The 25,367-nt window shown below is 52.1% G+C and overlaps 1 protein-coding gene across 1 annotated transcript in view; it reads left to right on the top strand.

The window, feature by feature from the left end:
- Positions 1 to 25,367, top strand: part of WDFY4 (WDFY family member 4) — a 258,657-nt gene that overhangs the window by 114,286 nt on the left and 119,004 nt on the right. Inside the window, exons 25-37 of the mRNA XM_006757129.2 lie at positions 2,883 to 2,956; positions 5,237 to 5,398; positions 5,857 to 5,948; positions 7,338 to 7,437; positions 10,206 to 10,411; positions 10,601 to 10,770; positions 12,133 to 12,258; positions 16,133 to 16,297; positions 18,872 to 19,075; positions 19,731 to 19,845; positions 21,061 to 21,218; positions 23,016 to 23,254; positions 25,052 to 25,173. Coding sequence (XP_006757192.1) covers positions 2,883 to 2,956; positions 5,237 to 5,398; positions 5,857 to 5,948; positions 7,338 to 7,437; positions 10,206 to 10,411; positions 10,601 to 10,770; positions 12,133 to 12,258; positions 16,133 to 16,297; positions 18,872 to 19,075; positions 19,731 to 19,845; positions 21,061 to 21,218; positions 23,016 to 23,254; positions 25,052 to 25,173 — 1,933 coding nt within the window. The remainder of the gene's footprint in view (positions 1 to 2,882; positions 2,957 to 5,236; positions 5,399 to 5,856; positions 5,949 to 7,337; positions 7,438 to 10,205; positions 10,412 to 10,600; positions 10,771 to 12,132; positions 12,259 to 16,132; positions 16,298 to 18,871; positions 19,076 to 19,730; positions 19,846 to 21,060; positions 21,219 to 23,015; positions 23,255 to 25,051; positions 25,174 to 25,367) is intronic.

Raw genomic sequence — 25,367 nt, forward strand, 5'->3', positions numbered from 1 at the left:
ATGGACCATAATTATCAAATAAATTGAATCATATTTATTTTTATTTATTTATTTTTAATCCTCAATGATATTTTTCCATTGATTTTTAAAGAGAGTGGAGGACAGAGGGAAAGACGGAGAGAAATATTGGTGTGAGAGAAACACATTGATTGGTTGCCTCTGCACATGCCCTTATCATAGCCCAGGCCAGGGAGGAGCTTGCAACTGAGGTATGTGCCTTTGATTGGCATCAAACTCGGGACCCTTTGGTCCGCAGGCCGACACTCTATCCACTGAGCCAAACCAGCTAGGGCTGGAATCACTGGTTTAAAATCTTACAAACGAAATCCACAAGGAAGGTCTAGGCCCGGCTGTCTGTAGAGTTCCACCTGTCAGGACGTAGGCCCTCCCAGCCTTAAAAACTCCTCCAGGAAACTGAAAAAGGAACACTCCCAGGTTATTTTATTAGCTGATCTGGACACCTGAACCAAAGAAGGACAGGATGGGAACCTGAAAAGTGAAGGCCAATCCTATTCGCTACTGTAGCTCTCCAAGTCCTGAGGAAATCATCAGCGAATTGAGCCCGGCCGGGAAGTGGCCTGGGTCTGAGATGAGCGCCAGGCCTGTGAAGGCCGCCGCGAGGCCCGGTACCGGCTCCCTGTGCACCCGCTTTCCTGCACGGAGAGACAAGAGAGCACGCCCCGCCCCGTCGCTGGGCTCCAGGGCACCCCTGCCACCAGCCGGCCCAGCAGCTACCTGTGCAGGACCCCAAGCTCCCAGCTGCTCCTGGAACAACCAGGACACCACCCTTCCTGGGAACCAGCATCCTCGAGTGAGCTGTGCCTTTAAAGCTGAGGCTAAGAAAACAAGCAACCAGTAAACACCAAAGTAAAACAAAATAAAAATTTAAGATGACAAGAAGAGTTTCAAGTAAAACGAGGGCAGTGATGTGTGTATTGTATTGGGAGGTCACTTGGAAGTAATGACAGACCTAATGAGAAATAAATAATGGGTCAGACACACGTGAAGAGTGGAGAGGAGGAGGGAAGTAGAGGCAGGCTTTTGACGAAGAAGTGAGAAGAAAATAGAGGGAGGGAGTTTCAGGGCTTAAGATAGGAGGCGGGTCTGGTTGTTGGCCAAGAGGAGGAAGGAGTGGAAAGGGGGTAGTTAAAATACCAGTGGGAGAATCAGCTTTTAATAGCACAAGTCATTGGAAAAGAGGGTGGGTTTGGAAACAAGAAAATCAGTTACAGGAGAAGGGGGATCTGTGATGACTGGACAGACAGTGGAGAGGGAGGGGGGCAGTTGAGGAGCAGTAGGGACAGGAAGTGGAGGGTAGTCAAGTCTTAGGTTTCTGGTTTTTAAAAGGGACAGGCAGATAATTGTGGCATGTGCCATGGTCTCAGGGTGGGAGAGGGCACAATTGGACACATGATACATTTGATATTTAAGTCAGCCATCTCAATGCAGTCCTTAGTAGGGGTTATAAGACAGGATAAGCAGCAAAAGATTCAACTGTCTACATTTCCAGCCTATTTGGTACAATGTAAAGGAATTTCCGAAAGGGCTAGGCAGCGTCCGATGTGCTCTGGCAACCTGGGACTGTTCCAATGCCCTGGAGGGAGGAGGGCAGGGGCACAGCAGCAAGGGGATTGCTGGGGTCATGTCTTGCTCTCTCAGTTCTCCAGCTCCTACATTGGCAAGGCCTTTATTCAGGGACTGCCTTTGTGAGTGAAGATGTGGCTTGTGCAGGGCCCTCGACCTATGCCTTGAGGTGCTTGACTGGAGCCCCCACAGCCCACATGGGCTCTGCATGCAGCAGCGCCCGCTCTGTGCACTGAGCAGGAGTGAGCTTGCAGAGCGGGGAGTCTGCCAGCCTGCTTCAGGCTTAGCGCAGCGCGCTCAGTTCACCTGGATTTCCTGTACGTCCACTCTTACAAAAAATAATGGATTCTTCGTAAGTGCCTACCATGTGGTAGGTGTGGTGCCAGGCCCTGGGGATCCCAGAGGGATGATTTCTGTCTACACTGGCCTCCTGATAGACGGGTCGCTGTGCTCTTCTGCTTCCCCCACAAGAGCCATGGCCACCTGTGTCATCACGTGAGGTTCATTACTGACCCACGGCCACCTGTGTCATCGCGTGATGTTCATTACTGACCCACGGCCACCTGTGTCATGGCGTGAGGTTCATTAGTGACCCACGGCCACCTGTGTCATTCGAGTGAGGTGGAAATGAGACACAAGGATCGCCATCCACTTGGCCCTAGAGGACAGATAGCAGCTGCCTTTTGTTCACTGTGAATGAAACCGCCTCGGTGATAAGCTCACTCCCGGGACCTCAGGGCTTCCCCTCTGGCTTCGGTCACGGTTCTGCTGTGCAGGAGGAGGGGCATGGGCTGTGCTGCAGGCTTTATGAGGAGAGTGTTGCACGCACAAGTCGGGTGTTTAGTTACCACAGCGTAAAATCGGAAAGGGAAGGCCCGCTTCTAATTCCAGCCCTGCCACTTGCTGGGGGTGAAGGGACTTGTCACTCGCCTGGTCTGTCTCGGCCCTGTTTTCTCATCTCTGAAGTGGGAACACGGGCATTGGCCTTGTAGGAAGAGAGGAGCCTGGCGTGTGGACCCCGGGCTGCAGGCCCCGGCCTGGGCAGACATTGGTTAGCACAGGTGTCCTGTTGAATCTAGACCCATTGTTTAGGGCCAGGCAGCCACGGAGATGAGGAGAGATGGGGTGTTTGGGCTTTCCCAGGACAAAGCCCTCCAGGCTGTCAGGAGATTGGGTCCGATTCCAGAGGGAAACTGGGTTGGTGACTGCAGGCCGAGGAGACCAGCCCAGCGCGCTATGCGTTCACACTGTTGGAGGCCCGTTCTCGGCCCTGCTTCACCGGTGCTTCTGTCTTCCAGCTCTGGATGAGAGCCGCGGACAACGTGGAGCAATCCCTCTTCTCCCACCTCCTGGAAGTCCTCCGGTCGCCAAGGTAGGCTGGGCTTCGGCCCTGGACATTAGAAGCCAGGGCTTCTCACCAGAAAAGGGACTGAGAGGGCAGGGCACACCCTCTCTCTCTCTCTGTCTCTCTCTGAGTGCGTGTCCCCTGAGGTAGCGCGTCCGGCTTAGAGGGCTCAGGCTTCTGTAACAAAACTGCCCAGGAGAGGTGGCTTATAAACAGCAGAATCTATTCCTCCCAGGCTGGAGGCTGAGGGTCTAAGATGGGAGATCAGTGCCTGGTGAGGACCTTTCCTCCAATGAAGAGGTGGCTGTCTTCTCACTGTCCGCACCGTGGGAGGGGCTGGGAAGGTCACTGGGGTCTCTTGTGAGAGCACTAATCCCATCACCAGCATCACCTTCACGACCTAAACCCCTCCCGAAGCCCACGGCCGAGGGGTAGGTTTCCACATAAGAATTTAGGGCAGCCGTGGGCAAACTATGGCCCTCGGGCCGGATCCCGCCCGTTTGAAATGAATAAAACTATTGAAAAAAAAGACCGTACCCTTTTATGTAATGATGTTTACTTTGAATTTATATTAGTTCACACAAACACTCCATCCATGCTTTTGTTCCAGCCCTCCAGTCCAGTTTAAGAACCCATTGTGGCCCTCGAGTCAAAAAGTTTGCTCACCCCTGATTTAGGGGAATAACAAGCAACAGCAACAGAGAGCCCTAGCGAGTTTGGCTCAGTGGATGGAGCTTTCTTTGGGCCTCAGACTGAAGGGTCGCGAGTTTGATTGTGGTCAAGGGCATGTACCTCAGTTGCAGGCTCAATCCCCAGCCCTGGTCAGGGTGAGTGTGGGAAGCAACCAAGTGATGTGTCTCTCTCACATCCATGTTTCTCTCTCTGTGTCTCTACCCCTCTCTTCCACTTTCTCAAAAAAATCAGTGGAAGAATATCCTGGGGTGAGGATTAACCAGAAAAACAACACAATTTGGGGGTCACAAACATGCAGACTATAGCAGCACCTTCCCCGAGGCTCACGCATGTGGGCATGTGTGTCTCCTCTGCAGGTTGGGGGCCGCGGAAGCAGCTTCCTGGCTCTGGTGTCAGGGCTCAGTGTGGCCAGCAGAAGGGACACACCTCTCCCACCCTCTCTCCGCTGGTGCCTCCCGCCATTCCCCTCGGAGGCAGGGCAGTAGGAGGCAGGGCAGTCCGGGCGCTTTGGTTGTAAGTGGCAGAACCGCACTCTAACCAACTCAGGGAAGGAAGAGAGAGAGGAAAGGGTGTGAGGAAGTGGAGAAGGAATTCATTGCTCATTCAGTAGAAAGGGGCCGAACTCCCCTGGGGCTGGCGCCACTCATACCCCTTTATCTGAGGTCTGTCCCCATCTAGTCTCTGCTTTCTTAATCTGTGTCCTTTCCACAATCTCTGTGACAGGGCCGCAGGCGTCTCAGGGCACCTCCTGTGCTCAGCACAGCCCAGCAAGGGCTGCTTGGTCCCCCACAGGCCGGGGCAGGAGTGGAGGGGAGTTAGGAAGGAGTGGCTCCTGAAGAAACCCAGCATCTGTGGGCTGTGATCAGGATAAGGGAGGAGGGAGGCAGGGGGCAACGTGTCCCCATTGCATTTCAGGGGCTGTTGGCGCTGCAAGGGGAGAGGGGAAGGAGGCCCTCCAGGCAGCAGGGGAGAGGAAATGCAGAAAGCAGTCCGCTTAGCTCTGCCATGAGAAAGCTCAGGAAAGATGGGGGGTGGGGGGGGCAGTGCTCACAAGCAACAGACACACAGACTGGGCTGGCTCTGAGTCTCAGGGTGTCAGGGACGCCAGTGTGGCAGATGTTAGAGCCAAAAGGCACTTCCCGAAGGAGCATTCCACCCATTTCCCCTCCCTCCACCTTTGCTTTCTTCCCATTTTCCACTCTCTCTCTGTGCCTGTTATTCGCTAAGAGGTGGGCATGCACCCTGGAGCTGTTTTCTGGGGGGTGGGGGGGAGGAGAGGGGAGTAGAATTTACTGGAAAGAGCATGTGATAAACTCGAGGAGGGGCCGAGGGTGCTTGAATTCTGCCTCATTCCCCTGACTGCCGCGGAGTGCTCACCCACTGTGTGGCTTGGGGCGGGAAGAGCGCCCACCAGCCGGCTTGCCAGGCCGGGCCTGGGTGTGGGGTGCTCAGGGTCACCACACTCCAGTGGCTGTCATTGCTCCAAGTTCGTCTGGCGGCATTGGAGCCGAGGGCCACAGAGCACGCCGGCCTGGAAAACCTTTCCAGCAGAAACAACAGTAGATTTGGTTCATCCCAGTGAAAGCTTTCACTGCCTCTCTCCTGGGCTCGCAGGGAAGGCCCCAGGAGCGCTGGCGTGGCCCACCAGGCACAGCTGATACCCAGGCTCGTCTTCCTCTTCAATGAGCCGGGCCTCGCCCCCTCCAGGATCCCCACCATCATCACCATCCTGGGCTGGCAGCTGAGGGGCCACTTCAGTGTCCAGGACTTGCTCAGGTACTGCGCCCAGCTGCCAGGGCAAGGGCAGGGCTCAGGCTGGTTTACCAGGGACTCCCCTGACCACACTCACCACAGCCTCCCTCCCCTTCAGTGCAGGGCGGGTTCCAGGTCTCTGTTGAGAGGAGGGTGCATGTGCAAGACCCCGGCAGGGCTGTGGGCGCCCCGCTCCCCGGTGCTGACACACCTGTCATGCCAGGAATCCAGACTTTCCAAACAGCCCAGCCCATGACATTGAACCTCGTCCATCTTCACTGCCACCCGTTCTGTTGACCTGGCAGCCCCAACTTAACTGCTCTGATGAATCCTGACAGACAGTAGAAGTCTCTGGAAATATTGCATTAACCACAGGATAGCGTGCTCCCCTCGAACCCTGCCTTGCAGCCACATTGGGGTGTTCTGTGTAGGAAACCTTCACGTGTGTTCAGCAACATGAGCCTGTCCTTCTCTCTGTTAAGGGTCGCGCTGTTCGTGGTGTACACCCTCCAGCCCGCTTCGGTGGATGAGCGGCAGATCTGCGCAGACAGGGCCCCGGAGCCCCCGGGGCCTGGTGAGGAGACTGCTCCAGCCACCAGCCTGAGAGCCACATGTGCTGGGCCAGGCTGTAGAGGGCGGGGTTGAGACAATCACAGGGGCCCAATTGCAGTGGCCGCCCGCTGTCCGTGCTGCATGTGCGGCTCCCTCCCAGAGATGTCTGCCCTGCCCTGTGCCCGCTGCACTAGCCATTCCCAGTCCCTCTGAGCCACCTGGTCACCTTGTGCTTCTAAAGCCCGGGCTCCTCTGTGCCCAGGTTGGGCTGTGTCTCTGAGTGTCACCCCGCCAGGCCCAGAGCAGCAGCTGTCGCGTTCCGTGTCCCCTCTGCTGGGGCCGGTGTGAGGGAGCAGGCACTGCGCTCTGTCCTGGCCCTCCAGGTGTGCTGTCTGGCCCAGGAGCCTCAAACCCATGTGAAATTTTAATTACTTGAAATGAAGTGCAGTTAAAAAGTCCATCCCTCAGTCACACTGGCCACAGTCCCAGGGCTTGATAACCACAGGAGGCTGGTGGCTACTGCATGGACAGGGCCGGTGCAAAAGATTCTCCTGGCCAGTGCTGCTCAATCTAAACAAGTTCTCTCTTCTCCTAGATCTAGACTGAAAAGTAGGCATTATCATTTCCATTTTGCAGATGAGGAAACTGAGGCTCAGATATTAGGGCCTTAATAAGAACGTGGGCTAGAATCCAAACAGAGGGGGATCTGACGCTAAGTCTTCTACAGCTTCATCAGTTCCCTTGCTACAGCGTGGTGTCTGTGCCCACAGTGGCTGTAAGATAAATGGCCAACCTAGGGAGTGAATGAATGGAAAATGGGCCAACAGTGAGGATACTTAGCTGCCCTTCATTCAGAATCTTTTGTAAGAATATCTTCTGTTGAGACAGTGTTAACCTGTGCCTTGGGGCTTTAATAACACCTAGAAGTACAGCTCCCTTCCCCGCTGGGTCTGCAACCTCTTGCTATTCCTCAAGCTCTATTTTTACCGCAGCATCGGCGTGCCAAAGCCTCGCCTGGGAGCTGCTGGAGAGGAGGGCCCGAGGTGGAGAACCAGGGTCTGTACCCACTACCCCCAATGCCTCGCTAGACCCGGCCATTTAGATGCTCAAGAAACATTGCAGCCCATGATAATTAAAGAATTCCTCTTCTGTAAGATACATTTTAAGGAGTGTGTGTGTGTGAAAGAAGGGAGATGGAAAATATCTCTAGTTAGAGGCAACTTTAAGAACATTTTCTGAAAATATTTTAAAAGCATTGTATTGAAGTCTAGAATTGAATGACAAAATTTGGAGTCCCCTCCATGGCCTAATGCCTGAATGAAATAAGCATTTGGAGACTGCGATGGCTTACTGCAGGAAATAAGTCTCTTTACATCCGTTCCCTCTCAAATCTAAATGGCCTCTTTTGTAGCTGGAAGCCAAACATCTGGAAAGACAATCTGGCTCAGAAACCAGCTGCTGGAGATGCTGCTCGGTGCAGTATCTTCCTCCCAACTTCATCTGTCCGCTGAGTAAGTAGCTCCAGGAAGTGCGACTTGGCATTAGGTTGCCTCGTACAGAGTTTGGTGTTAAAACCTTTCCTTAATGAAAAGTTTAGTATCTCAGAGTCAGCTGTCTGCAATGTGTTTTCTGCACTAGTCAGAAAGAAAATAATATTCCCGCCACCCGATAAAGCAGACCTTGCCCTAAGATATTCCAATGAAAATGTTTAATGGGCATAGTAACTCAAAACAGATTTGGTATAATTACAATAAACTCCTTTTGTCACCATTGCTCCAGTGTAATTGTTATTGTTTTGGCAGTTGTGACAATTACTAATTTTGATGTCCTTTATTTGGCAGACAATAGAATGGTGAAATGGTTAGTCTAAATAACATCTATCAAGGAAAAGGCTTGCCAAATTCTTCTGCTCTTTTACTGTTAGTTACCTAGTTATTTTCCCAAGTTGGAAAAAGAAGTATCTGTCTTCAATCAACTTTCAAAATGATGTGTAATCATAAAATCCCATCCTCTCTCCCACTGATTGCTTTACCTCCAACCCTGGAGTCATTTATTTAACAGTCATTTGTTGGGCACCTACTATGTGCCAGACACTGTGCCTTGATGTGAGGGTATGGTGCTGAGCATGTCAGCCCAGATCCTTGCTCTTGCCAAATTGATATTTTATTGTTTATATATGTTTGGGGGAGCAGTGGGGGTTACTCCTCAGTAAAACAGCTTTGCAGATAGTGCTTAAAAATTTGTCAGTCCATAAGTCTTTACATTGCTAGAATTAAAACACGGTGGAACTGGGGAACTTGGAGATGAGCTAGTCTAAAGCCTTCCTTCCCCTTATGTTTGAAAAGGAAATGTAGTGTATTGCTTAGCATCTGGGCTCAAATGTTAGACCCCCTGGGTTCAAATCCCAGTTCTGTTCCCAGAGACCTTGGGGAAGTAACTCAAGACCTCAATGCCTCTCTTCTACTCATCTATGTAAAGATAAAAATAGTACTTGCTGTAGATGGAAATTACATGTGGGTAGCCTGGAGTGTGGTGCCTAGGATACTGTAAATACTCCATAAGCGAACTTCTATCATCACCAACACCACCATCGTTATCAGCACCACCAGCACCAACCTCATTCTCATCATCCTCATTGTCACCATCACCATCACCACCAGCACCACCATCATCCTCATCACCACCATCACCATCACCACAAGCACCACCATCATCCTCATCACCATCCCTCTCATCACCACCAGCACCACCATCATTCTCATCACCATCATCACCATCACTCTCATCACCATTGCTCTCATCCTCATCACCATCACCATCACCATCACCCTCACCCTCACCATCATCCTCATCACCATCACCCTCACCCTCATCCTCATCACCATCACTCTCATCCTCATTACCCTCACACTCACCCTCATCCTCATCACCATCACCCATCACCCTCACTATCATCCTCATCACCATCAACCTCACCTCATCACTATCACCACCAGCATCACCAGCATCCTCATCCTCATCCCCATCACCCTCACCCTGATCCTCATCCTCATCCTCATCACCATCACCATCACCATCACCATCACCATCACCATCACCATCACCATCATTGAGGAAATAACCAGAGCACAACAAGAGTGCTGCTGAAGTCATGCAGTTAGTTAATTCGGAGACAGGGCTAGAAGACAGAACAGTCCGTTGGTTCCTAGCCCGGTGGCCACACCCTCACCATGCCTAGTCTGGCAGCTGATGCTGAGAACACCGTCTGGGACAGGCAGACCTTCCCTGGCTCCCAGGAGACCAGGTCTTTGCTGAGCCATTGCCTCTAGGGTTGCTGCCCATCTCCCTGCTCCCCAGTTCCCTCTAGCAAGTCTGTATTAGCCAGACTCATCATTTTAAAATTCATTTTTGGACCTGACAGTAAATCATGTAATTGTTTTTGGCCTAAACTGATAAAGATGCAGACACCTTGAACCATTCAGTTTAGATTAGTTTTAACCAGCGTATTTCAAAAGGGAGGTAAATAACCATTATGTGTTTATATGACTATTAGATGCCCAGTGCACATTGAAAGGAAATTAATTAGAAGGTGGCTGGCTGGGCGGGATTGGGTGAGATGGGCTGGACATGCCCTGGAGCCAACCTCCTGTGGTCCCTCCCCGGCCTGCCGCACCTTGGGTGGTGCCAGGGCTCGAAGGGAGTCTGAAGAGTGAGCTGGGTCCCAGGTCCCTCTGGCAGGTAGGGGGTCCCTCAGCCTGGCCTGCAGGGATTGGGCCAAAAACGGTAGTCCGACATCCCCTGAGGGGTCCCGGAGTGCAAGAGGGCACTTGGCAAAGTTGCTGTCCCTTGGCAGCTCCTGGGTTGAGCATGTGCCCCCTGGTGGTCAGTGCACGTCATACTACCTGCCAGTTGGCAGGTCACTTAGCCTTTTATACAGAGAGATATTGCTGTAATTAGAAGGGTGGCCATCAGACACTGCATGAGTGAATATCAGTGGAGTACAGCTCCCCCTGGGCCTGCAGGCTTCACATCTATTGATACATAGTTGCCAATTGCTTTGAAAACCTTTGACCAATTTACACGTCAGCCATTCATAGACAAATTCAACCACTTTGCAGCAACTCTGCCAGCGTTTCTTTTACCGTTCCTTGAAGATGCGATCTGTGTCCTGCTACGTGGTATTGAGATGCTAATCCTAATTTGCCTTCCTCGGTGACTAGTGAGGCTGGATGTTGTTCATCGTCTCTGGACATGACGCTTGCATTTGATGGTCTCCTAGGACCATGGAGGAGGTGTTCCTGAGCCTGGGGCCCGGCTGGTTTCTGCTGCTTCTGCAGGGCCACCTGCACCCCAGCACCACTGTGCTGGGCCTGAAGCTGCTGCTGCACTTTTTGTGGAGCCCCGCCCTGCGCGAGCGCTTTAAGGATGGCCTGCCTGCGGGATCCTGGGTGGAACGCTGCGCAGAAGGCGTGGACATCCTGATGGGTGCGCATGTCAGGAACAGGGGAAGGATCCCGTGGAGCATTATCTGTGCACCTGTGTGATGGCGTGTATTCCGAACCGGCATTCCGGGGGGGAGTGGGTGGCAGGGGATTCCTTTGGTGCCAGTCCCCACCATGGCCAGAAGCGATTGCATTGTTCTCAGTGGCATGGTGTGCCCCTTTGGATCCATAGATAACCTGAAGAGCCACCCTCTTGCACCCGACCAGAGCCCCTGCCTGCTTCCTGGATTCCGGGTCTTGAACGACTTTCTGGCCCACCACGTTCACATTTCGGAAGTCTACCTCATCGTGTCCGCCTTCTTCCTCCAGACACCACTCACAGAGCTGACGAGTGGACCCAAAGTAGGTCCTTGGGGCCCCCAGGGATGGAGGGACACACTGGGTTTTCTGCTGCCACATGACCAAGGCAGTTCCCTCAGACTCTCCATTAGCTCGCTCCAATTCTTCCCGCTTCCATGGTCCTGACCCATTCTCTCCCTGGCTGCCACACCCCTTGGCTGGCTCTTCAGATACCCTTGACCTCCTCCACCTCTGCCCATCCTCCTCCTAACAGCTCTCCGTTCTCATCAGTACACTGGTTAATTGTTCTCCGTTGGGCACAGCTAGAGAAATCCATGATGAAGGCAGGGGAGGGGGAGGCCACAGATCAGAGCCTGTCATGCCTTCACCTTAGGGGTGCCCCTGGTACTCCCCGGGATTCGAATACAAACCTTCCATGTGCTGGGTTTCCTGCCCCACAGCTGCCCAGCTCCGTCCCTGCTGGCCCTCATGCTGGCATCCTACTGAGTCACCTCCAAGCAAGGCAGCTGCCTTGTGCTTGCCCAGCCTGTGCCTTTAATGACTCGCCCTCCCAGGTCACCCGCCTCACCCTCTCCAGGGGGAGCCGTCCTGCCAGTGCCTCAGCATCCTTTGCCTTATGTGGCAGGGACACATTTACATGCCTGCCTCTCTCTTTAGGCACTGAGCGCCTGGACAACAGACCTGCCTTTTACTCACCTTCTTGGGTACCAGGCCAATATTAGCATCAGAAATTGTCTCTTGGTCTTAACTGAGTTGAGTTGAATTGCCCTAAATTGAAATGGCGAGCGGTCATAGCTTTGCAAACAGAAGGCTGACCTAAATCTTGATATATAATAATAGTGGCACAAAGCCCACTTCCACCGCTGGGTCTGCACGCCGTGCTAAGTTCACAAAACCCTGCCTTGTCATCGCTCCAAGGAAGTGTCCAGGGAACACCTGCGGCTGGGTGTCAGGAGCCTCGCTCGGGAGATATGTGCCTCACTTGGTACTTATGACCACCCCGTGGTGCTGATAGTGCAAGTTTTATTTCACGGAGAGGGAAACGAAGGTGCAAGGGCGGGAACGGCTTCTGCAAGCCCATTAAAGAGGCGGAGTCAGGCCTGCCTGCAAGGACCCTGACCTTCCCCTGAACTGGAGCCCTCAGCGCCTTCTCTAGTCTCATTGCAAAGAACCAGTGACCTTGACTGGACAGTATTTGTGGTGTCAGGCTGAAGAGCTAATCTTGGCACAAGTGGCTGGCGGGGTCTTCAGTACCTTCTTGGACATGCGTGTTTCCCTCACGCACCGAGTGGCTGAAGTTCCCCCAGCGGCCGCCGCCGAGGGGTTTGCTGTCCCGTCTTTCCAAACGGGACCTGGGACACTCTGTGCACTGGCGGCCTCTCTGCAGCCCTCCTCCTCTCTCAGGACAGCCTGGACGCCACGCTGCAGGGGCTCCTGCGGGCGCACCGCGCAGAGGAAGTCCTTCGGGCCGGGCTGTGCATGGAGGGGGCCCTGCTGCTCCTGAGGATGCTGAAGGCCACCATGAGCCGGGTGAGCCCCTTCCCCACATGCCGTGATGGGGGGGTCGAGGGGGGCAGACAAGGTTGGAGGGTAACACTTATGGAGTAATCCCAGCAGTGTCCAAGTAATGGCAGCCATTAGAAGTGTTATGCAGAATCCTTGATCGAAGGGGCAGGGTGGCTCTGGGATAACTCAGGTGCGCAATGGGAACCAGCCGAAATGTTTTCAGTGCAGTGTAGCCACTCTCGCCAAAAGCCTTCTATTTCCTACTTGCATAGTCGTTTGACTTTCTTCACTGGGGGATGCATGCGTTCATCAAAGCGAGCGTTTCTGGGTAACAATTTTGGTCAGGAGCTGCGGGGCCCTGTGGCGGGGAGACGGGCCTCTCCCCTCAAGGAGCTCACCTCTGTCTGCCCAGCCTCCTCACCTGCAGCCACCTGTGTGTGTGTGTGTGTGTGTGTGTGTGTGTGTGTGGCGGGGGGTGGGGGGTCGCGATGCCTGGAGAGCCCTCCAGCCACCCAGGGCTATTGAGGTGGGAGGAGAGGTTATTTAAGACATGAAGGCCAGTGTCAGCTTTTGATATCAAAATTATACTAGCTTTATTTTAAAAACTCATTGTTTACATTTAGGAATATATTAAATTCGTAGTTTTTATATTATTTAAATTGTTTATATGAAACTTCTTGAGCCTGACTTTTTTGTTTTTGTTTTTGACTTTTTTAGGCTTTTAAATGTCTCCTTGACCTAGTTTAGGTAATTTATAATTTTTAAAAATCTTCCCAATTATTTAATTGGCACAAATCATCTCTTTTAATTCATTTAACTTTTGTGGTTACCTTCCCTTCTTACTCTTAACTGATGAGTTCACACTGTCCTCTGCCCACCCCTCCCATTACTGGAAAAGCCGAGGGCCTATGGGCTTATTAAAGAGCCGATCATCCTCCGGGTTTTTTCTGGCTAGTTCCAAGAGTTTGATGTTTGGCATCTTCATTTTCTGGTTGTTTTCTAGTTTCTGTGCTTGCTGTTTTAAAGGCCTTCGGTTCATCTTTTTCGGTGCCCATGTGGTTGAGCTGTCTGTTTCGTTGTGGTCGCCCATTTCGGTTTGTTGGGTCCCAGTCAGAGCATGTGAGCTGCACGCTTCCCGTCTTTGGGAGCTATTCAGAGCTCCACCGCAGGCCTAATGTCACGTTTAGCCTTGGGCGCCTGGAAAGATGTAATTTCTGTTTGCAGCATCAGGAATCTGTTCCTTTCTAACCAAGTAGTTACATTTTTTAAAAAAGCAAACAAAAGAATTAATATGAAAGCATTTAAAATAAAGAAAATACATGGCATGCTGAGAGAAGTAAAAAAATAAGACCAAAGATTTACATTATAATATCAAGGACTCCCAGTCAGCTCGCCGGATAGTTGTGCTACAGCACCACCTCGCAACATTATAATATCAAATGGTTCACTGGTGTGTTACAGGAGTGACTCGCAGATTGGTCAGTAAACAAGACCCAGCCTTCTGAGATCTAAACTTGTGACAGAAGCAAGTCACTCACGGCCGTTGGGTTCAATGAAGATGTGTCATTAGACCCTCATGTGCCAAGTACAGTAGACAAGCACCAACATATAAAAGGCAAAAACCGAAGGATAATAGAAAAAGACCAGAAACTTAATTGTAGAGAATAACTCTAGCATATCTTTCTCAAAGTTCATTTTCTCTCTCTTATCTTTTTTTATATTATTGTTTGCTCAGAACTTCACTTGGTTTGACATCACTCCCCTGCCCATTGGTAACTAACCCGCCACCGCGTAGCCCGCCTCTTGTTGAACGTGATAGAAATGGAACCGGAGAGCACGCTTTCTCTGCATCTGGCTTCTTTCACTCATCCTGCTGTTTGTGGGACTCACTCCGATGTTGTCTGTGTCAGTAATTCATCCTTGTTTACTATTGAGTAGTATTTTATTGTGATAATTGATCACAATTTATTTATCTGTTCTTGTGGGCGTTTTTTTTCCATTTGGAAATAGGAATAAAGCTGCTTTGTACATATCCTTGGGCAGACATACACATTTTTTCTGTTAGAAATATGCCCGGGAGTGACACTGTGGTCCATCAGTTGTGCACATGACTTGCTCTAGCAGATCGCACCCAATAGTTGTCCAACGTGACGTGCCAGCAGCACTGTCACCAGCTGCTACTCTAGCTGGAAGGTTCCAGTCGCTCCACGTCTCTCCCAATGTATTTTATTGATGGCCTCTCAGATGGTCGGCAGTCACCACGTGCAACAATCCTTTGAAACAGCGTTATCTCCATTGTCTAATGTAGAAACAGTGGTGAGGTTAGCTCACGCAGCCAGGATTGTGGAGCAGGGGGTATGTGACAGTGTGTCCAGCGCTAGCCCTACATTCCAGGTCACCGCATTGCCTAAGAACCTTCAGGGGTCCTGGTTGACAACACACAAAATCCAAGTTTCTCTTCTGAAAGTTCAAGTCCTCTCCCAGCTGCTTCTGCTTACCCTGTGCTAGTCACTGGGAAGTGACCCTGAGGCACCAAATGTCTCATTCAATCCTCACAACAACCAAATGAAATAGCTCATGTTACAATCCTTGCTTTACAGAGTTGGGACTGGAGGTGTAGGGGGAAGGGACTGGGCCAAAGCTACACTGTCAGTAAGAGGCAGAGGCAGGATTCGAACCAGGCAACTAACTCCAGAAACCACTCTCTGAACCTGATCGCTGGTATTCGTCTGGAAATCAATATTGCACTCTTAGGGCCTGGGGAAAAGCTGGGTGTGGGGACCCAGGAGCAGTTTCTCTCTGCTGCCTGCTCAGCCCATACCAAACCCTTGAGGGATCCAGTTTAAAATCAGGTTTCCAGTTGCCCTGTGCCCATTGCCTTTCTTTCTATAAGTAGGCTTGAGTGTTCTGGTATGAGGCTCAGTTCCAGGCACTCTGTATCTACTTGTTAAACAGGATGTCTGCCGCATGCACACGGGCCAGGTCTAGAAGCAGCTCCTGGGAAATGAGGCAGCCATGGATGGGAGGGATGGGGCTGAGCAACTGGCCAGGGGAGGACCTGACCTCCACTTAGCGTTACACAGGAGCAGGCTGAGCACCCTCCATCTGGTTGTTGGCTTGGCTCTGCAGGGTGGGTCAGTTTTCAAGTTGCAGGCTGTCCATCACGCTACGGCAGGCCCTGAGGCAGCAGCTGGACAGTCTGGGGCTGGAGCCAATCTCCAGACAGAGTGACGTGGCACAGCCGGTTTAGGGAGCTGAGCTCTGGGGACACTCGTGTGCAGCCAGGATGGACACTCAGCCATGTGACTGAGGCCAGGTTATGGTGGTGGTGGTGTGGAGGCTCCCAGGTCCCTCTGGGGACTGGGTGTTGGTTCAGTAGATGATCCGTTCCAGATCCCTGGCTGGTGGGGAGGAGGCTCCTCAAGTTCTGCCAGTCCTGGGAGCACATAAGCCAAGGCAGGGTCTAGCGCTGGGAGCAGACAGCTGGGCTCTGAAAGGCTGAGGCCGACCCTGAATTGCAAGTTTCCCGAGCACAAAGGCCATGACGAGTCATTAGAGGCCATTGGACATACGGGAAAGAGAGGCAGGGTAGCAGCGCCTGGCTCGGCTCCTTACCCCCCAGGACCTTGGCAAGCTCTTAGACCTCTCTGCCTGTCTTCCCATCCGGGAAGTAGGGGTGAATGCGGGCCTGCCTCAGAGGGTGGTGAGAGGTGAAAAGAGAGTGTGTGAAGCCGCAGACCAATCCTGTGCATGTGAATCCCTTCCCCGGGCGGTGCCAGGGCCCATGCCAGTCGTCTAGGGGCCTTGCGTGAGGTGTCTGAGAGTCTCGGAGAGCAGGTCGCCTTCCTAGACTCCTAACCCTCGGGCTCCCACACACGCCTCACCCAGTGCCTCTCAGCCCCCGACAGGCCTTGGAGACGACACCGGGGAGCACCAGTTCCCGGCCAGTGTGCTGCAGTTCCTGGGCCAGGTGCACAGCGCCTACCCCCAGGACCCCGCCTGGCGGGCCCCGGAGTTCCTCCAGACCTTGGCCGTCGTCACCTTCCCACTGGGAACAAACAAGGTAGGACACGCCGCTCCCCTGCCCCAGTGAGGGTGTCATCCCTCAAGAGCAAAGGGCAAGATTGCTGCCGCCCCCAAATAAGAGGCATTGAAGGCAGTGTGGCCGGAACAGTGAGTTAGCAACTTTTCCTTTCTCAGCTGGGATGCAGCTTGAGGTCATTTAAACTCAGATTCAGTCACTTTTTCCAAGTTGTTAGTAACCTCAGTCATTTGATGGCAGGTCACGTCCAATTCTATATGGAATTCCCTCCCACTGATAACACGAAACAACAGACTCCGTCCCCAGTGGGTGCGTGTGGGCCAGACCCAGTGGGTGGGTGGGTGGACCGGAGGCCAGTCCTCCTCTGCGTTTTGTCCTCAGAACCCTCCTCCAGTCTGCAGACCGTGACCCGGGACTCCTTGAATTCAGAGGGCGCCTGGGGGCAGAGGGACCTGCTGGGTCTTGAGGATGAGGTGTGAGTGTGGGGGTAGAAGATGCTCTGGGAAGAGATGTGAGTGAGTTTGAGGCAGAGCCAGGCCCAGGGACGCAGTGGCCTGAGAGTCTGGGAGCCGAGAGGAGAGGTGATGACGGGCGTGAAGGGCAGAGGCCTGCTGGTCACCCTCCTTGACGGTGTAGGAAGCTGAGATGGACAGGGAACGGGAGCTAGTGACACAGTCTGCAAGGCTGTCACTGCAGCGAAAGGAGCGGCTGCAGGGCCCGGAGGGTAAGGAGGGTGAGTGCAGGCAGGCAGTGTTTGCTCCACGAGTGTTTGCTGAAGGACCAGGTGAGTGAGCGAAGTGTGTGCACCCTGACAGCCTCCACCTACTGGACACCCACCACAGCCCTGGGCCTGGCGCTTCCCACCCCGCTTTTCACCCGTTGGCAGCCTGCATCGTGGTGTGTGTTAGGCGGGGGCGGGGGCGGGGAGGGGGAGAGTCACAGCAGGGACACGGCGCTGGCAAGGTCCTGTGGGCTCAGTGGGGGGCTTAGGACCTAGCCTCACCTGCAAAACATTGAGAGTGGAAAGCATCACGGTTTCGTGATTACTAAGTGATGAGCCAAGATTTAAACCTCACCCATCTCTTGCCCTAGCCCCTTCCCTACCCCCAACACTCTCACCATAAAGCCCATACCCTTTCTATCACCATCAGTTTAAAATCAAATCAAATGGCCAGGTAAAATTCAGGAGTAATTTGTTTTAATAAAAGACTAAATATAAAGACTAGATTTGCAAAAAAGATAAAATGGTCTGTTGGGTCAATATCAACTAAAGTGACACAGCAGACAAGTAAGAGTAGGGAAACAGATGCACTGGAGGGGATCGGGCCCCAGCCTCCGAGGCTGGGCAGGGAGGAAGGACATTCCTTCAGGCTGACCCTCACCATCCCCCAAGCAGGTTCCCTGGAGGTGGCCAGAGCCCTGAAGTCCTGACATGTTTAGCCTAGGTTCCCTCCTCTCCCCGCCACAGTGGGCGAGCTCACCCTTTGCTGAGTCGGGGTTCCAGCTGGCTGGCTCTGCCTCCCTGCTCAGGGTCTCTGCCTGGGGGCGGGTCTGGCCCAAAGTCACCTCCCTGGCCGAGCTCAGATGAGCCAGGCTCTGACATGGGCCCCTGGCTCCACTTCCAGCACATGTGTCTCCACACCTCCTGTGCGTGTCCCAGTTCAAGTCTGCGCCAGAGGCCGTTATGCACAGAAAATGTAACAGATCCGCTTCATGCAGGAAGCTGTTGGCCAGAGGCTGCGCCTGCTGTGAATTTATATGGCGTCTTTCCCTTTTGAGGCCACGTAGAGCTAATTAATGTGACCACCACCTCCCTAGGTGCCAGTAAATCCATTTTATGGCTTAATTAAGAATGGCCACATTAATTTTATGAATGTGCAAAGGGAGGTGCAAGCAGATGAATGCTCTTGGAATGTCACTGGCAGGAACTGGAAGTCCCTGGCTGTGTGTCCTTGGGCATGTCATTCGCCTCCCAGCATCTCTGTTTTTCTGATGTGGCTGGGCTAATGGTGCCTGCTTCATTAATCTCCCTGTATTTTTATAAGTAAAAACTGAGCATGTGAAGGCCGGTGCCTCAGGGACTTGGAGGCCAGGACTTGCTGAAGCCTAGCACTTGTTTCCCCTGAGGGTCCTCCTATCACCATCACCACAGCCTGGCTGGCAGGACGTGGGCCCCAGGAGATGGGCCCCGCTGATGACCATGTGCAGGGCAGACACTGTGGCCTGCATGACTCTCTCATCGGAGCTCACCCATCTCTGTGGGGTCCCTTTCGTATCTCCATTTGCTGCTGAGAGCTGTGGCTCTGAGGAGGAGGGACTTGCCCAAGACACGGCTGGGCTTCTCTGCTAAGCCCTCAGGCCACTCTAGCTCCACGCTCCGCTTCTCCAGGACACCACCTCCCTTGGGTTCAGGGACAGAGCAGGCACCCTTATGAGCCATGAACTCTGGGCAAGCCACCTACTTCTGCAGACCCTCAATTTCCTTGCATGTTAATGTGTTTGATCAGAATGTCACCCAGGCACCCCTCAGCAGTAGATAAGAAAGCACGTTGAGGCAGTGCAAGCCACTCACACCGGGGTTCTCTTGTCTTTGAGGGGGTCACCACTGAGTTCTCCCAGAATGCCAGCAGCCCTGGGGCCGAGGCTGAAGGTGAGGGCATCGTGGAGGGTCTACAGGCTCCTGCCAAGTCCCACGCCACACGGAAACAGCTGAGGGTGTTCATGCAGCTCCTCTTGAGGGAGCTCCTGCTTGCAGCTTCCAGCACCAAGCAGTGGCTGCCGCTGGAGGTGCTGCTGGAGGTGAGTGCACAGTGGACTGCACTGTGGGAGGCCCAGCACCGCGAGGGGGATGTGGAGGGAGACCTGAGGGCTGATCTCTTGCGAGAGCTGGCTCAGAGTCAAACAGCTCCTGGGAAAAGCGCTGTGGTGGGAGGGAGTCCTCCAGGACCTGCAGGCTCTGGCAGAGCAGGGAGCAATGAGTGAATAGATGACCGAGGGCAGGTCTTGCAGGTTCCTAGCAGCAGAGCCTGGTGCAGGGATTGGATAGAAGTGATTTCTCAGGGCTGTTCTCACAGGGGGCCAGAGAAGGGATGCCAGGAGGACGAGGGAGAAGCTAGCCAGGAAATGGTCTCAGCCACAGCCTGGCCCCAAGGGGAGCACTGGTGTGCTATCTGCATCCCAGTGGTGGCCCCACCTTGAGGCACCTGCCAGGCGGTCATTGTTGGTGGGCCACCCTGACTTGCCTTCCACCTCAGGAGGTGGGCATCGCCTCCTGGGTGAGCCAACTTGGTCAGCAGAAGGCAGTGCCTTGGAGAAGGGGCAGGTGTGAGCTGTTGGCAGCCCACACTCCCAGCAGCTCTGGTATTAGCATACCGGCAAGGCAAGGAGACTCGGTAGGCACTGAGTGGGCAGGATGGCCAGGTGGCTACTGTCTGAGTTCTAGGTGTGATTCCAGGCTTCTCCAGACAATGCCACCAGCCAACAGAAGCGAGACTTCCAGTCTGAGGTCCTGCTCTCCATGATGGAAATATTTCACATGATGCGAGGAGGTGACGTGCTGGTGCTCAGAGGTGAGTGGGGTGACTGCTCCTCACTGCGCTGACACAAGCTGCTGACAGCTGAGCAGCAGAGCCGTCTGCTAGCGGAGGCCCGGGTCCTCGTGCCACAGGACACCTGGGAGCGTGGGAGACGCTCTCCGCCAAGCTGCAGTAAGAGCTCACTGGTCCTGCCTGGGGCCCCGGGAGCGCGTGCTCACTTCTCTCCATGACATCTGCACCACCGGTGGGCCACTCGGAGGCAGAAAGGCCTTCTGCCCTCTGAGCTCAAACCACCTCTCCTCCACCTTCAGTAGAATTGTGTCCTCTTCCCATAAGGGAAGCTGAGATGTCAACTGCAGTTCAGCATCCTTCTGCTTGGCACGTTTGCACCTATGCCTGGGCACAGCACATGTTTCTTAAACAAATGAACCCAGGTGAAGATGCTGCATTGCCTCTAAGAGGTTCAGCTTGGTACTTCATTCATAAGCCTTAGTTCCAGGGCAGCCACACCTTCCCGATGAGTTTAAACATAGTCCTTTCTGTGGTCTCTGAGCCATGAATTCCTCAGTGACACAGCTCATCTCTGGACTCCTCCTCGCTTCACAGCATGGACACTCTGGCTACTGGCCTTTCTCCTGGAATATCTGCAATGTGGCAGATAGGGGGTGGAAGGTATGAGCTTGGGATCCCAGCTCTGCTCTTGGCTGTCACTGGCTGTGGTGTGACTGCGGACAGGTGCCTGAACCTGTGGGTGAGGACAGCAATCGAGGCTAACTCGGAGGGTTGTTATTAGGACTAGCTGAGAGTAGAGCATTCACATCTGAGAACAAAGCCTGGCATGTTGGTGAGCATGGACAGATGACCCACATTACAGCCGCGTCCTCTGCCTGACACAGCAGGGCCTCGGGTACCACACAGTCTTCCTATTTGCCGTATGCCTCAGTGTGCCCCCACCCTCATTCCAAATGGCCGCTGGAAGAGGCAGTGCCCCACACTTGCTCCCTCTCCACTGGGTTATATCACTCACTACATTGTTCAAAGCCAATTTATTTGAATCGGTGAGTCTTCATTGGACACCTGTGGGTAAGCCCCATCTTCAGTGCCCCGGGTACCCAGAGGGCTACAACGGCATGAAGAGTGAGTGGGATGTAGGTGGTGACCAAGAGGGATTGGAGACTGTTGTAGAAAGAAGGCCACTCAGACTCTGAGGATGTCTCAGACTCCGTCTGTCTCCTCACCTGACCTTAGGCGATAAGGAGCCTCAGCCAAACTCAGAAGCTGCTGCTGCTCCTTCACTCACGATCATCACCCACTTCACCCAGAAGCTGGTAGAGAAGCTGTACAGTGGAATGTTCTCAGCAGACCCCAGGCACATCCTTCTCTTCATCACGGAACACATCATGGTGGTAAGAACCCCGCTGGCCGTGGTAGTGTGGAAACTGCCGACCGAGTGTCCGTCTGACGTGCTGCTGCTGTGCAGGTGGTCCAGACCGACCCGCGGTCCTCCCGGGAAATGGCCTGAGATGGGTGGGAGGAAGGAGCAGGACCTTCACAGCCGAGGCCGTACCTGGTGGCTGTGGGGGTCCTGCGGGCTCTCCCTCAGGCCACCAGAGATCCGTCTCAGTGGTCAGGAGCCATGGTCCCCTATGCACCTGAGCTCTGTCCCCTTCTAGACTCTATTATGATTATTAGTTCCATCTTAGTGGTTTTATTCTTCATCAACAAAGAAAGGGGCAGAAAGGTCTTTATCTTCAAAAGTCCCATTTCATTGTCTGCTTTAGCATCATGTTTGGGCCTTCCTGAAATCGAGATAAGAGTCTGTTTGTACCGAGACCCGTTTTTCTTGCATGTGTACTCCCTCTCAGATAGATCCACAAACACACCCATATATGCACATGCGTGCAGTAGGTCCACCCTTAGGTATAAGTGAGCGTATATGTGCACAGCTTCTTTACACATAGACTCACACGATCTCAAAATTCTAGAGCTGAAAGTGATGTCTTCAGAACTCCAAAGGGAGCAGTAGCCCTGCCAGCTCTGAGAAGGTTAAAATCAGATCCTTGGGAAATAAAATTAGAGCCTTCATTCAGTTGCTCTAACAAAGTCACAGGCTGGGTGGCTCAGCAGCCAGCAGTGACGCCTCATGTTCCCGAGGCTGAGAGCACAAGCTCAAGGGGCAGCAGGTCTCCTGTCTGCCGTTTGAAAGATGTGACGGATCTGAGAAGCAGAAGACAATGATAAAAATATGAATCTCAAATTACAGCATATTTAAATAAAACTAACTTTGTTAGTATAAATAATCGCAGTACCCATAAAATTCTAAGAGAGCCATCTATAGCTAATGAATGACCTTCTAATAGACTGGAGGTTTTGCACATATTTTTTGTTTTATGAATTCTTTTTGATGAAGCCAAGTAAATGGATGGGCCAATTAGTGTTAAGGCTGCAAACCAGGAGCCCCTACCTTCCCACCCAAGTTTCCCATGTGGGCCCCCTTCTTCCCCTCGTGCCTCCTGGGGAGAGTGCAGTTGGAAGCCCCAGCACCCCTCTGATGGTGCTTGGCTTTTTGATGAAGACAAGTAAATGGATGGACCAATTAGTGTTAAGGTGCTCCCTCAGATGGTACGGTGGCTCAGAGAGGGCCAAGTACCTGGTGTGAGTTCGATCCTTGCTGACCAGTTAGCCTCTTTGACCCTGAGCCTCGTTATCTCTAAAGTGGGATAATCTTAGTGCCTACTTCATCATTCTGTTAGGATGCTTAAACGAGGCGATGTGTGGAACCCCGTGAAGAAATGCTTAGCACGGTGCCTGCAATACTGTACTAGTAAACACGCTGTACAGTTAGTGACATGTTTTAATTAGGCACTATTAATAGTATGTTCTTATACACCGAGGGCCAACCTTCTTACCTATATTTCAGAAATCTCTGGTCCCCTGGCTATTTTCCATAATATGACTGTAGTATATTTAACATTTTTTACACCAAATTTTGGTAAATCCAATGATTTGAATTGCCTTTATTGATCACTCACTTAAATAGAAGCTCAAAGGTAGAGACCATTGTCCCATTTGACTTTTAGATCCTGCCAAATTTTGAAATACAGAAAGGACTGAGCTTGTATCATTTTCACAGTTAACGGGGTCCGTTCCTAAAACCGTACAGTGCGCACAAGCAGGTCTGTGTGTGTTTATTTCATGACCAGGTCGTTGAGAATGCCTCCTCACAAAGGGACAGCACCATCAGCACTTTATACAGCAGCCTGAATAAAGTCATCCTGTACTGCCTCTCCCAGCCCCAGCAGTCCCTCTCCGAGGCCCTGGGCCTGCTCCGCGTCCTGCACTTCCTGCAGGAACACTGGGACATCATCTTTGCCACCTACAACTCCAACTCCAGCTTCCTGCTGTGCCTCATGCACTGTCTGCTCCAGCTCAGCGAAGGGAGGTAAGCCGCTCGCGCGCCCACTGCGGTCAGGGAGAAAGGAACCTGCAGAGGGCCCCTGATGAGGTCAATGTAATGACAGAATCCTTTTGTTGATCTGGTTGTCTGAGTTATGTACAATGTTTATAAAATGATAGGTCTTCCTCAAACCTGTACGTATGACTGAGTGTCTAGAATCATCGTAAAATAATAATTTACACTATCTCCACAATTCTTAGGTTGTAAGATTCTTCATTGATTTATTTTGGGGGCAGGAAACCCCAACATTAAATATGCACTTTGATTTTATGATGCAGGCAGATTTCAGGAACATTAACATTTGAGAAACCATAGAATGGAAAAACATGAAAGAAATTGTATTATATAAGCCAGGAATAATTTTGCTTACAGACTAAAATATATAGACAATTCATGATATAAAATAAGAACCATAACTACACTTGTGTAAGAAATACCAATAACAAAAACTTTATCTCAGTTAATCCTTTCCTTGAAGCCCCATGTTTGGGAACGTGTTGGATTTCTCTGTGCACGTGCACTTGCTCTCTGTGTGTGGAGTGTGTGTATCCGGGCATCACCAGTGCCTGGTGCCACGCTGCCTGCAACTGTTACCTCATCAGTGGAGAGCCATGCTGAGTGCAGAGCCAGAGAGGACTGTGGGATCTTCCATTTTGCTCTTGTCCTTGATTGTGTTTGTCCCAGTACAAGTTACATACAAATTACTGGAGGAAAGGACCCCCAAACCCTGCGGAGTTGACTACTGAACATTACAAAACAGTTACTCTCTGGGAAGCACTGGAAAATGCTCCCAGCGCCTGGACCAGAGGACGCACCTGCCTTTTCGTTTGTTTGCAATAAAAGCATCCGCTGTCAGTGTGTGGGTTAAATCGGGAGGCCTTGCTTCCTGTATTTGAGAACTGGCTCCTGTCCACACTGAAGATGTAGGTGATAGAACGAGGTGCCGGCTGCATGTGTGCTTGAAGTCCCACCCTCTGAACATCCTCTGTTTAGAAAGGGCCTCCAAAATCCAAAGGGACTTCATTCTAGAAATTTCAAGAGTGGACATTGTCATATGCTGTATTTTTTCATTTTTTTTTATTTGTCATTTTTGGTTCAATCTGAAAACATGTACTGAGTGTATGTTCTGCTTGGTGGGCTGAGGAACCCAGACTAGAGGACACATAGATATTGACATGACCAGGGGCCCTGAGCACACAGCTCATGGGGAGCCTAGTATGTAAACCACCACGCCCCACTTAGGACCGACTCCAGGACATGTGGGCCTGGCAGAGTGCAAATGAGGGCCCCTTCTTCAGAAATGACTGTGGTAACAGAGGAGTCCAAGCACAGGGCCCTTCGAGTGTGGGCCCTGTCATTCTGCACCGGCCACAGGCCCCTGGTGCTGGCCCAGCCCCATGCCAAGCAGGATGAGGTCAGGGCCACTCACAGGCAGAGTTCAGTGCTGCAGAAAGAAATGACCGAGTCCAACGATGGGGAAACCAGGAGAGGGTTCACGGGGGTCTGCTGGGAGCATGGAGTGGCTTTAATCAGACATGAATAAAATGCTGGTGTGTTTCCCCTTTGCCAGGATGCTATTGTATGATAGCTGTCGTGTAGTTGTCATATGCTCTTTGCTTGAACTTCCCCTGAGGGATCCCGGACTGTGAGAGGGTGCAGTCCAGGCTGGGGGACCCTCCCGAGTGCATGAATGTTTGTGCACCGGGCCTTTAGTTTGTAATAAAGAACAATAGTGCAATCCCAAAGAACTGAATTTCATAGGGAAAATCTCTTGTCTGCTAGTTATCCTGAAGGATTTGGATTGGAACCCAAGCCTAGAATGACTCCTTATCATCAAGTGTTTCTTTCTCCAAATGAAGACATGAGAGAGAAGAGAGTGGATGACTCCCCAAGTTTGACTGATGGTACATTTTATTTGCTGTTTATTTGGGGGGGAGTAGATGGGTAGTGATAACTGCTAGGGTTGCATTCTTCAGTGTATCTTTCCCAAGATGAGGAAACATGTACGAAGGAGACATTCAAAGGCCAGAAAAAGCCCAGAAAAATCTCAGAATGATGTAGTATTCAAGCAGGATAACCTGATGGGGAATAAAATTGG

This window comes from Myotis davidii, unplaced genomic scaffold (assembly GCF_000327345.1).
Source record: "Myotis davidii unplaced genomic scaffold, ASM32734v1 scaffold854, whole genome shotgun sequence".
NCBI classification, from domain to species: domain Eukaryota; kingdom Metazoa; phylum Chordata; class Mammalia; order Chiroptera; family Vespertilionidae; genus Myotis; species Myotis davidii.